General features: G+C 32.8%; 1 protein-coding gene across 1 annotated transcript; it reads right to left on the bottom strand.

Moving 5' to 3' along the window:
- Positions 1-1,314: 1,314 nt before the first annotated feature.
- LOC145122742 (putative E3 ubiquitin-protein ligase RHB1A) lies at positions 1,315-3,397 on the bottom strand. Its single transcript, XM_079058314.1, has 5 exons — positions 3,247-3,397; positions 2,418-2,583; positions 1,921-2,335; positions 1,717-1,826; positions 1,315-1,634 (listed from the first exon to the last, which is right to left on the bottom strand). Exons 2-5 carry the CDS (start codon positions 2,481-2,483, stop codon positions 1,602-1,604), a joined length of 624 nt encoding a protein of 207 aa, XP_078914440.1. The 5' UTR covers positions 2,484-2,583; positions 3,247-3,397; the 3' UTR covers positions 1,315-1,601.
- Positions 3,398-12,735: the final 9,338 nt, after the last annotated feature.

Genomic DNA, 12,735 nt, shown 5'->3' with positions numbered 1-12,735 from the left:
TATCTTATTATATTCCAAATGTCAATAGAATTATGATATTTGTAATGTCATTATATTTTTTTTTCTGTCTAACAAATAATATTAATTAATTCACTGTAATCTAATTGTATATTATGGGCATGTTTGACAAAAGTAGCTGTTAGCTGAAAGCGGATAATGGATAGCTGGTAGCGGGTAGCATGTAGCGGGTAGCTGGTAGCGGGAAGCTGTAGCTTTTACTTGTTATATGAGTGTTTGACAAAAGTAGCTGGAAGCTTTTGAAATATATAAAATTATATAAAAGGACAATTGATTAAAAATAAATAAATATATAAATATATTTTTAAGGGTGATTATGAAAATTGATTTCAAAAGCTCAGTAGCGTTTTGTTAAACGCTACATGAAGTAGCTTTTAGATTTGGAGCGTTTTGTTTAAACTAAAAGCAAACGCTCATACTACCAAACAAAGCTTTTTGTTTAAACTAGAACGTTTTGTTAAAAGCTAAAAGCTAAAAGCTCTCAAACGCTTCCAAAAGCTCCGTGCCAAACATGCCCTGTATGTCCAACATTGAGAGAGAGTATTGTCTTATTACTATTATCTTTCTTATTTTTTTATACAAAGGGTATTATCTCACTATAATCTTATCTAATTTTATTTTATTATATTTGTCTAACTAAAGGTCTTGAACTCTTGTTTTACTATAATCGCATTGTATTTTTTTTTTATTTTTTATGATGCATTATATTTGTCTAACAAAAGATTAGTGTTTTATTATAATCTTATTATATTATTTATTTTTCTTATTTTCTCGACATATGGTATTATCATCTTATTATAGTCTTAAGGGTATTTTTTGTATTTTATCAAATTGTATTATCTTATTGTATTTTTATATGATAAAAAAATATGTTATGTTTGAAAATAATTGTTTTTGTTTTCTAATCAAGGTTTACTTTTATGAAAACAATTGTTTTTGTAACTTTTTGTTGGAGGCATGTTTTTCAAATGATATCTTTCTATAACATATATTTCTACAACTTTGTTATCGAGATTTTAATTTTTAAGCAAGACGAGACTTAGATGTGTAAGATACGACACTAAGTCAGGACACAGAAAGAAAGATTATATTAAGATAAAAATATTTATCCTCGTCAATGGTAATGCTTTTGCTTTTGTTTAGGGGAGATTACACACATACTTAAGAGTCCTTAATGTTTTTTCTACCGCATATGTCCAATTCCTTTATGTAATAATCCAAAAGGAAAAATACATAAAAGTCACTATAACCGAATTTTATGTAATTTTAAAAAAAAATAAACATAACACAATCAAATTACTAAAACATGAAGTGACATCTATTTGTGAAATCAAATCATGCACATAAATTTCTTTCTACAAACAAGTATAAAAAGGCCAACATCATGACTCCTGAAAACTTCTGTACAAAATAATATTCATTTTCCAACATTTTTTGTTCTTCAAACCAACTTCACTGATACTGCTTTTCTTGTTGGTTTTAGTTTTTTCAAGTTTTTATTTGTTTTTCCAATTAAAAATAAAAAAAAATCAAATCCAAACGGTGGTTGCTAGTAACCCAAACCCCCCTCAATGTATTTGTTGCTATTCGTTGATGGGAAAGTTGATTATCATCTCCTGCAAACAACAACATTCCCTTTTTTTAAAATTTCATATTCGCCAAATTACATAAAAGCCCCTATAGAGTAGATAGACCAACCTGATCACACACAGGGCACGTGTCACTTCTTTCCATCCATTCAAGAATGCATGACAAGTGAAAATGATGTTCACATTTCGTTATTATTTTTGGGTTTTCTTCATCATATTCTGCACAAAATAAAAATTTATTAAAAAAAAAAAAAAGAAGCTTAAATGGGTTGTTTTTTTGGCTTAACCCATTAAGTCATTAAGTCAAAAATACCTTCAAGACAGGTGGGACATTCCTCGGGGGGCAAAATAGGTCCAGTAGGCTTCTTAAGTTCACCAGATTTGTTAAGCTCATCTTCTACTTCTTTTGTTGCAACAAGTTCAATATTTGTAAGGTCTTTGCATTCAGACCCTTTTGTTTCCTTAATTACAGTTTCGCCACTGGGACTGTTGTTACTACTGATGGTTATTTCTCCAACACCAGAAGCTTCTCGATTGTTACTGAGTGGACTTCTTGGATGATGGTCAACATTTACATCATATGGGATAGGGGCAGGGGGAGGTCTATATGTATCTGGTATTGAAGAAGTTTCAAGATTTGTATCAACTAAAAGCCCTGTAGAAAGTGCAGAAACTGCACCACTGTTTGATGATGACAAAGGTTGACGCTCCTCTGATGCTATTGGATACTGCATAATCAAAGAAAAAACTAACATTGGGACAAAAAAAAGGGTAAGATGGTAATTTCACAGTCCCATACAGTATACTAACATGATAGAATCGGGGTGAAGTGTTGAGTTCTACTCCTTTAGAAAAGCAGCAACAGCAGCCTCCCATTTTTTTTGTTTTACTCAGTTATGGATTTTATCGAACTGAAGATATTGATAATGGTGTCATTGTGGTTTTGCTCTCTAGCAATGGAGAAGACACCTCTCAACTGTCAGTTAACATCATCAATATGTCACAAGAAGGTCAAAGATATTACTGTGTAGAACAACAAGGATGTGTATGAAAGTTATGGAAGATAATTATTAACAAATTGAGATTACATGACCTAAAATCAATATTTAATTGTACTTGTATTTCTCAATTCGATCCTAAACATTCAACTAAACAAACACCAATAATACAGAAGAACCGTCAATTTCAGCACTAATATGACTCGATAATCCAAAAGTAAATTGTCGTTAGGCGTTAATTCAATCAGCAAAGTTATTCCTCAACTCAATCCTAAATTCAAACCAAAATTGCACAATCAAAGTGATTAATAACCAATACAATCAAAGAAAAGCAAGTAAGTTATCATTCAGAATCGAAAACCAAACCTTATTCTACGATAATTCGATCAGTAATAATCATTCCTCAAGTCAATATAAAGGAATTCAAAAAACGTCGGTCTACAATAGCACAGTCTTCGACCTAAAAGCAAAATCCCTAAAACAAAATCGATTCAAACGAAACAAATTCCTATTGAATACAAGTTATCAAAAAAGCAATCAACGCAACTCCGAAATAACTTTAGAGACACCAAGAACATAGAGAGACGATCAATTTGCACCACTAACACACGCACGAACAGAGAAAAAGAAGACGTATGTACCTCTATCGATTGAGGTGGAGTTGTGAACGGAGAGGTCAGCCGTGTACTTTGAGTTGAGCAAAGCAAGAAAATAGAGATAGAGAGAGAAAGTGCGCAAAGGTATTTTCACCCCCTTTCCTTTCCTTTATGAATTATGTGTGTGAGAAAAATGATGGCGTGGCTTTGGACATCACATTTTCTTTTTCTTTCTTTTTAAAGCGGTCCAATAATCTTATAAAATATAGCTATTCTTTTACTATAAAATAAGGGATAATGACTTCAAAATCAAAATGTAATATATTTTTTGATTTTTATATATTTGGTCCCTGAGTTTTTTTCGTCCATATTTACCTCTTTAACTTGTTAAACTGTATACATTTAGTCCTTATGACCGGTTATTCCAGGTTAACCGGTAAAAATGACTTAATAGGGCAATATATTTCTCACTTCATACACATTTAGTCCTTAATATTTTTGTACACATTTAATCCTTAATATTTTTTTGTTGCAAAATAAGTCATTTTTGTTTTTGTACTCATTCGGTACTTATAAATGATTTCTTTAGGTTTTTCTCACGACATCTTACGTGTGATAGTCATATGGTGGTGGGATAGGTTGAGACGGTTCTGCTATATGTTGTAGGTCAAGATACCTGGTGCGAGCCGGCTGTAAACCGTAGGCATGGAGGCTCGAGAAGAGCGGTTGGGTTAAGGCGACATGCCAACAAACCCTGGGTATTCCAGTCCGATGACTGATTGGGCCAAGGTATTCCAATCTGATGAGTGTGGGCCCGTTATGCATGATAATACGTTTTTTGTATCAGATATTTTGGGGGAAACTCACTAAATTTTGTGCTTACTCAGTTGTTTATGTTTTCAGGTTCTATCGTTGATCGTGGGAAGACGAAGGCAGGACTGTACACACCCATCAGCGTTTCTAATATTACTCTGATTTTCGATAAATGTATTGAGGATTCCGCGTTTCTAATATTACTCTGATTTTCGATAAATGTATTTTGGAATAAACGTTTTTTTTAATAATGGATTTATAATTAGGGAGTTTTGCCTTCTTTAAAAATGAAAATTTTTTGGTGTGAAAATGAGTCGTTACACATAAACATCAACAGCCCCACACACTTCATCAATGATTGTCCACGTAAGATGTCATGAGAAAAACCTAAAGAAATCATTCATAAGTAATGAATGCGTACAAAAACAAAAATGACTTATTTTGAAACAAAAAAAAATATATTAAGGACTAAATGTATACAAAATGATAAATATATTACCATATTAAGTCATTTTTTCCGGCTAACTTGGAATAACTGGTCATAAGGACTGAATGTGTACAGTTTAACAAGTTGAAGGGGTAAATGTGGACGAAAAAAACTCAGTGACCAAATGTGTACAGATCGAAAAATATATTACCCTTTTAAGTCATTATCCCATAAAATAAAGACCGAAACTGCAAAAATAATCCCTATGTTATATTAATTTTTTTAGGTTTTGATTCAAACTTAAATTTTTGTGGATTGATGGTCATTTTGATCATGTATTCATGTATTTTTGTAATTTTGGTATCTCGAAAAATTGAAAAGAGTAAAATACCTTTCTGATATATTTTTTTTATGTTTTGTCTATTTAATTTAAAATTTTATTAATTAAAAATATGGTCTCTCTCTTACACACACATACACACACATCACCATCACCTACTTTGATCACCGATCAAATGGATTCAACTTCATAGTCACCTTCCTATCAATACCAGAAACCATCGTCTTTGCCATTCCTGATTCCGCCATTTCGAACCTCTCAATTCGTCCTTACATGACCACACACCTCCTCGCCTACCACATCTCGTCGGAAAAATTAATCATCCAAGATATGTTAAAAAAGCCCATAAAAACCATCTTACTAACCTTGATTCAACACTAGAAAGTTTCAATCACGACGAATGGTAACAAACATCATGTTCTTGAAATCAACAACATGTTGATTACTCCCTCAAATTTGTTTCTTCGAGGACCCATCACTATTCATGACATTACTGGGTTCATTTGCTTCCTTCCATCATAACCAAGAAAGCATAACATTACCAACATGCGAATCCAGTTGGTGGTGGTGGCGGCTGTGGATTTATCAAGAATGAGGAAGAATGGGGGCGAGTACGCCCAACATACTCAGCTTGTACGCACGACGTACTAGGGGCTTGACCAAGAAGTAGGTTGTTGACCACGTACGCACAACGTACTCTAACATACGCCCAGCGTACGTGCTAGCCAACTTCTCCTTCAATTAAGAGCTTAATCCCTTAAGCCCTTTCGTCCAAAATCCAGCTCTAGTCCCAAAATAACATCTTAAGTCATAAAGTTTCCAACTTTATGACTTTGCATGGCTAGGAAGTGCTCAATACTAAAAACCCTAACTTCTTAACTCATTAAGACATTATAACCCATGCATGGAAGGAAACTAATGTCCAAGATTGCTTGTGTATGACCTTAGACACTCTAAAACGTCTGGAAGGACAATCTATTTGGGTCTAGAGCATGTCATACTCAAGAGCATCATTGATTGGGGACAAAAGCATATTATAACATCATACAAGCTAGATCTAACTAAATAAGCCTCAATGTATAAACTTTATACCTTTTGGAGATGTAGGAAGGTGCAAAACTTCCATATCTAAGGTTGCTCCAAGCTTCGAAGATATTCTCCTTCCTATATGAACACAACAACACACACACTAATGGCTCAAGGGTGCTCAAAAATGGATTAGGGTTAGATAGGGTCGAATATAGAGGTGGAGGCTGAAGAATGAAGAGATATCAATGAGTTAAGGATGTTTAAATATGGTACAAATCCTAAAAATTAGGGTTTGACCCCTGACCACGTACGTCCAACGTACGCAACGTACGCCCAGCGTACGCATGCAGCCCCCCATTTTTCATTTAATTGCCATTTGTGACCAATTTGCAAGAAATTCTCATACCAAGGGTCAAAATATAAAATACCTAGAAATCGAGATGTTACATGGATATAGAGATCACTTACCATAGTCATTTCTATTTCCGAGAGTTCCTCTAATAAAGTTATTATCTCCTTATTTCTATAACCTATTTTTCTAAGCAACATTAATGTCAAATCATTAGGTGCACCACTTGATCATTTGTTTGTATATGTACAAATTCATGTTTTGGAAAAATTCTTTTTATTTCATATTGATTCAAAAGATTTTGGTATATAAAAATCACTTGTGGTTATATGAAAATAATAACAAACTATAAAACTAACCAGGTCTAATAAAACCTAACTATGAAACACATATTGAATACCAAAAATTTACTCATTTTGGAAATTGTTCATTGCATTTCAGACTAAGATTTTCATGTTAGATAATATTTTATGACTTTTAAGCTAACTACAAAACCAACCATGACATGTATAACCTAAATAATACAAAACACATACAAAATACCTATTGTAATCCAAAAACTCGACCTATTTCGAAAAAGTTTATCGTATTTCAGACCGTGGTTTTCATTTCGAGAGACGTTTTTTAACTATAAATATGGACATTAAAAGTTTAAAACTAACATGGTTCACCGTAATCTCCTTAGACTGCGAATCTATACTTCGTTCCATCGAAATTCTTCAAAAAATCTGAAATGTCATTGGGGATGTGTTGGGTACCACATTTTAGATTTTATGTAAATATGAGAGACCACCTACATGTATTATCCATCAAATCTTGGTTCCGAAATGACCCACTTCAGGCGGGTGATCAAATTCGTAAATGGCAAAATCTTTATTTTTTATAATAGTGAAAATTCGTAGTCATTTTTTATTATCCCTATTCATGTTATCTAAATGTTTTCTTAAGTTTCTCCTCTTAGATACATTAATATCAATGTTAAACCAAGTTGTATATCAAATCAGATTATCTTATTTTATATTAATAAACTAGCAAATAATATTATAATAAATTTATTATTTTCTAAGAATAATCATTAGTAAATGGCGGTTTTTGATATTTTTATTAAAATATAATAACAAAGATCCTCAAATGTCATAATATCCGTCGTTTTTAAAATATATACAACGTAAATTATGAAAACTGTTTGAAGGATTTTTCGAATCCTCTTCCTACGTGCTTGCATATGTTTTCCTTTCGTATTTTATAATGATTTCTCAAAACTTCAGTTGTAGGTCATGTTATTTTTTTCTATTTATTTAAAGATTCCTTCTTCTTTTGGTTTTGGTTGTTTACACACTTTTTTTTAAATGGTTGATTATATATATATATATATATATATATATATATATATATATATATATATATATATATATATATATATATATATAGGTTCATGCGAAAACATAAATATCCTGCGAAAACGCGAAAACAAATTTTATCTTATAAAAATCAAACATAAGTAGTATAAAAATTAAATTTATTAGCAATAAATTAAAGATAATAAGTTTACATTGGATTGTGTTATGATACTATAGATTTAAAGACGATTTTATCAATTTTTTTTTTCACGTTCTTGACCACTTTTAAATTCATGTTTTCATAATAAAAATGTCAAAAATCATATTTTGCTAATATGAAATAATTTATCATGTATAATCGATTATCATCATGTAGTTCAATCGAAAACATTTATTATCGCGAGAACATTTGAGAACAAATTTGGACCACACAATTTTTTTAATTAAAATTATAAAATAATATTCATATAAATCAAAAAATAGTTACAAACAATTAAAAAACTCACTAACTAACACCACTTATCACCCAACCAACACCACCCGCCACCACCACCCATCACTAACTACCACCACCAACCACCACCCACCACCCATCACCAATCACCACCACCCACCACCACTCGCCACCACCATCACCACCCAACCACCACCCACATCCACCACCCATCACCACCGCCTGCCACCACCACCCACAACCACTACCTACCACCCATCACCACCACCCACCACCACCATCTATCACTACCCACCACCACCACCGCCACCACCACCCATCACTAACCACCACCACCAACCACCATCCACCACCCTCCACCCATCACTACCCACCACCACCACCACCACCACCAACCACCACCCTCCACCACCACTACCACCCACCACCATCACCACCCAACCACCACCACCCGCCACCACCACCCACCTCCACCACCCATCACCACCGCCCGCCACCACCACCAACAACCACGACCTACTACCCATCACCACCACCCGCCACCACCACCAACAACCACTACCTGCTACCCATCACCACCACCCGCCACTACCACCGATCACTACCCACCACCACCAACCACTACCCACCACCCACCACCAACCATCACTACCCACCACCACCAACCACCACTCACCATCACCACCACCCGCCATTACCACCCATCACTACCCACCACCACCAACCACTACCCACCACCCATCACTGCCCAACACCCGTCACCACCCACCCACCCACCACAACCACCACCCACCACAACCACAACCACCCACCACCACCACCACCACCAACCACCACCCGCCACCACCACCCATCACTACCCACCACCCACCACCACACGTCACCACCACCACCCACCACCCACCCACCACAACCACCACCACCACCAACCACCACCCGTCACCACCATCACCACCCACCATCATCACCACCCAACCAACACCACCCGCCACCACCACCCACACTCACCCACCATCCACCAAAACTACCACCCATCACTATCACCACCACTTGCAACCACCCACCCACCCATCACCACACACCACCACCACCCTGCCTCCACCACCCGCCGCCACCTACAAAGATTTGTTATTGTGTTTTTGATTCACTAGTTTTTCTCGTGTATATAATCACATGTGATTATATGTATCGAGTCACATGTGATGATATGTATCGAATCAAATATGATTTATATGTTATTAAATACATATAATCAAATGTGATTAAATACACATGAAAAACTAGTGAATCGAGAATGCAAAAATGAATATTGTCCACATAAATCATATGTGATTAGATACATATAATTACACGTGATTATATGTATTTAATAAAATATTATTTATGTGGGCCGTATTTATTTTCGTGTTTTTGATTTAATAATTGGAATCGTGTATTAAATCACATGTGATTATATGTATTTAATCACATATGATTTACATGGACAATATTTGTTTTCACGTGTTGATTCAATAGTTGTTCTTGTGTATTTAATCACATGTGATTATATTTATTTAATCACATATGATTCGTATGGAAAATATTTATTCTTGCGTCGATTCAATAATTGTTCTGATATATTTAATCACATGTGATTATATGTATTTAATCATATATGATTTATGTGGAAAAGATTCATTATTTCTTTCTCAATTCAGTAGCTGTACTCATGTACTTAATCACATGTGATTATATGTATCAAATGACATATGATTTACATTGATAATATTCATGATTCAATATTTTTTCTTATGTATTTAATGATATGTGATTGTATGTATTAATCACATATGATTAATGTGGAAAAAGAAAAACTATTTAATCAAAAACGCGAAAATGAATGTTGTGTACAAAAAACATATGTGACTAAATGTACAAGAACAATTATTGAACAAGAATGTGAAAATGAATATTGTCCATATGAATTATATCTAATTAGATACGTACATATAATCTCATGTAATTAAGCACACAAGAACAACAACTGAATCGAGAACGCGAAAATAAATATTTTTCACATAAATTCTATGTGATTAGATACATATAATCACATGTGATTATATGCATTTAATCACATATGATATATATGGACAATATTTATCTTTGTGTTCTCGATTCAATAGTTGTTCTTGTGTATATAATCATATGTGATTATATGTATCTAGTCACATATGATTTATATAGACATCATTATTTTTTGTTCGTACAAATCATATGTGACTAGATACATATAATCACATATGATTATATGTATTTAATCACATATGATTACAGTGGACAAAGAACAATTATTGAATCGAGAATGTGACAATAAATCTCATTCATATAAATCATATTTGATTGGATACATATAATCACATGTGATTATATGTATTTAATCAGATATGATTTATGTAGACAATATTTATTTTTGCGATTTCGACTGAATATTTGTTTTTGTGTAATTAATCACATGTGATTATATGTATTGAATCACATATGATTTAAGGTGGACAAGATTCATTTTTTCCTTCTCGATTCAATAGTTGTGCTCATGTACTTAATCACATACGATTATACATATAATTACATGTGATAAAATACATGAGAACAACTATTGAATCGACAAAGCAAAAATAAATTATGTCCACGTAAATCATATGTGATTAGATTCATATAATCACATGTGATTATATGTATTTAATCACATATGATTAATTTAGATAAAGATTTGTTTTCGCGTTCTTGGTTCAATATTTGTTATCGTGTATTTAATTACATGTGATTGTATGTATCTAATCACATATGATTTAAATAGACAAGATTTGTTTTTTCCAAATAAAATCATATGTGATTAGAAACATATAATCACATCTGATTAAATGTATTTAATCACATATGATTAAAGTGGAAAAAAACAATTATTGAATCGAGAACGCGAAAAAGAATCTTAGCCGCATAAATCATATGTGATTGGATACACATAATCACATGTTATTAGGGTATCCGTGAACAATAAAACTTATGTACATATTTCATTATTTTCTCTTTGATTTAATTACTGTTCTCGTGTATATAATCACATTTGATTATATGTATCTAATCACAAATTATTCATATAGATAAAATTAAATTTTTTTCCATATAAATCATATGTGATTAAATACGTATAATCATATGCGATTAAATGTATTTAATCACATAGATGCATATAATATTGTGCCCATAAATCATATGTAATTAAATACATATAATCACATGTGATTAAATACATACAATAATCTGTGATTAGATATATATAATCACATGTGATTAAATACATGATAAAAATATTGAATAGAAAAAGTGAAAACGAATATTGTCCATATAGATCATGTGATTAGATATATCATACATATAATCATATGTGATTATATACACGAGACAATTATCAAATAAAAAACGCAAAACAAATCTTTTCCACATACATCGTATGTGATTAGATATATATAATCACATGTGATTAAATACATTAGACAAACTAATGAATCGAAAATGAATATAGTTCATACAAATCATATGTGATAAAAACCTATAATAACATATGATTATATGTATCAAATCACAAATGATTTATGTGGATAAGATTCATTTTCTTTATTCTCATGTATTTAATCAAATGCGATTATATGTCTCTAGTTAGATATAGTTGTTCTCATTTTTTCGCATTATTGATTCAACATGTGTTCTCGTGTATATAATCACATGTGATTATATGTATGATGTATCTAATCACATATGAATTATATTGACAAGATTTGTTTTCGCGTTTTCTATTTAGTAATTTTTTTTCATGGATTTTGTCACACCCCCAAACCTGAACGGCGGAAACATTCGAGGGCGGAGGACATCATGTACAGTATCATAACAATTGAATAGTAAAGAAAGTACACACCACCATAACATATATTTGAAAAGTTTACATGATTGTTGTATTACATGTTTCAAAAGTCAAATACAATATGATGTTCCAAAAGATATTACTAACGCCAGAGCATTAGTCCCCAAAAGCAGTTGCTAACCTGGTTTAGCGATTTCCTGAGAATACAAGTTATTTCAAAGAAAAGTGTCAACATTTAAGTTGGTGAGTTCATAAGTATATTTTTGTATAAATGTATGCCATTCGAAAGTTTATGTTTGTTTTCCAGAAAATCCGATATTTTCTCATAAAAGGAGTTATGAATCTTTGTTTGTATAGAATGAATGTATCGAACCAGGAAAAACCTATATTTTCCTAACAGTGAGGAGTAGTCTCAAATGTCCAAGACTATGATTTTGTAAGTAAATATGACATACTTAAAATATTGATGCATAGTTTTATTAGTAAAACAAAACTATAAGAAGTTTGTAATTTCGCGTAAAAATAATTGTAATATTACTTTTCCTGCAAAAACATAAATACCATAATAATTGTCTATCCTGTGAGTTTTCATAACCGTACTATGATGGATTTGCCTGCGGCGACGTTCTTCAGGCGTCGAAGCGATATGATATTTGTCACCCCGCGGACTGTAGCTAACAGTCAGGGCGCGGGATCATCAGTCCCGTATAGATCTAGACACACTTATCACGTTCTCACAACAGAGACTCTGGTTATAAAACAGGGCTTTCTAGTGGTACCTTGACAGGTATGGTGAAGACGATTGACTCACATATTCTCAATTAAGTCACGTATTTTGAAATATGTATGAATGATTTCTGAAATGATTACCCTTTCTACAGTGT

This window comes from Lactuca virosa, chromosome 6 (genome assembly GCF_052849685.1).
Source record: "Lactuca virosa cultivar CGN04683 chromosome 6, Lactuca_virosa_CGN04683_v6, whole genome shotgun sequence".
In the NCBI taxonomy this organism is placed as follows: Eukaryota; Viridiplantae; Streptophyta; class Magnoliopsida; order Asterales; family Asteraceae; genus Lactuca; species Lactuca virosa.
This window is presented reverse-complemented; position numbering and strand designations above follow the sequence as displayed.

What these genes read in the sequence shown, in the direction of transcription:
- LOC145122742 (XM_079058314.1), bottom strand. Translation starts at nt 2,483, where the DNA reads ATGGGAGGCTGCTGTTGCTGCTTTTCTAAAGGAGTAGAACTCAACACT. An exon ending in ATGTCCCACCTGTCTTGAAG is followed by an intron (nt 1,827 to 1,920) that starts GTATTTTTGACT and finishes TATTTTGTGCAG; the next exon opens with AATATGATGAAGAAAACCCA. An exon ending in CGTGCCCTGTGTGTGATCAG is followed by an intron (nt 1,635 to 1,716) that starts GTTGGTCTATCT and finishes TGTTGTTTGCAG; the next exon opens with GAGATGATAATCAACTTTCC.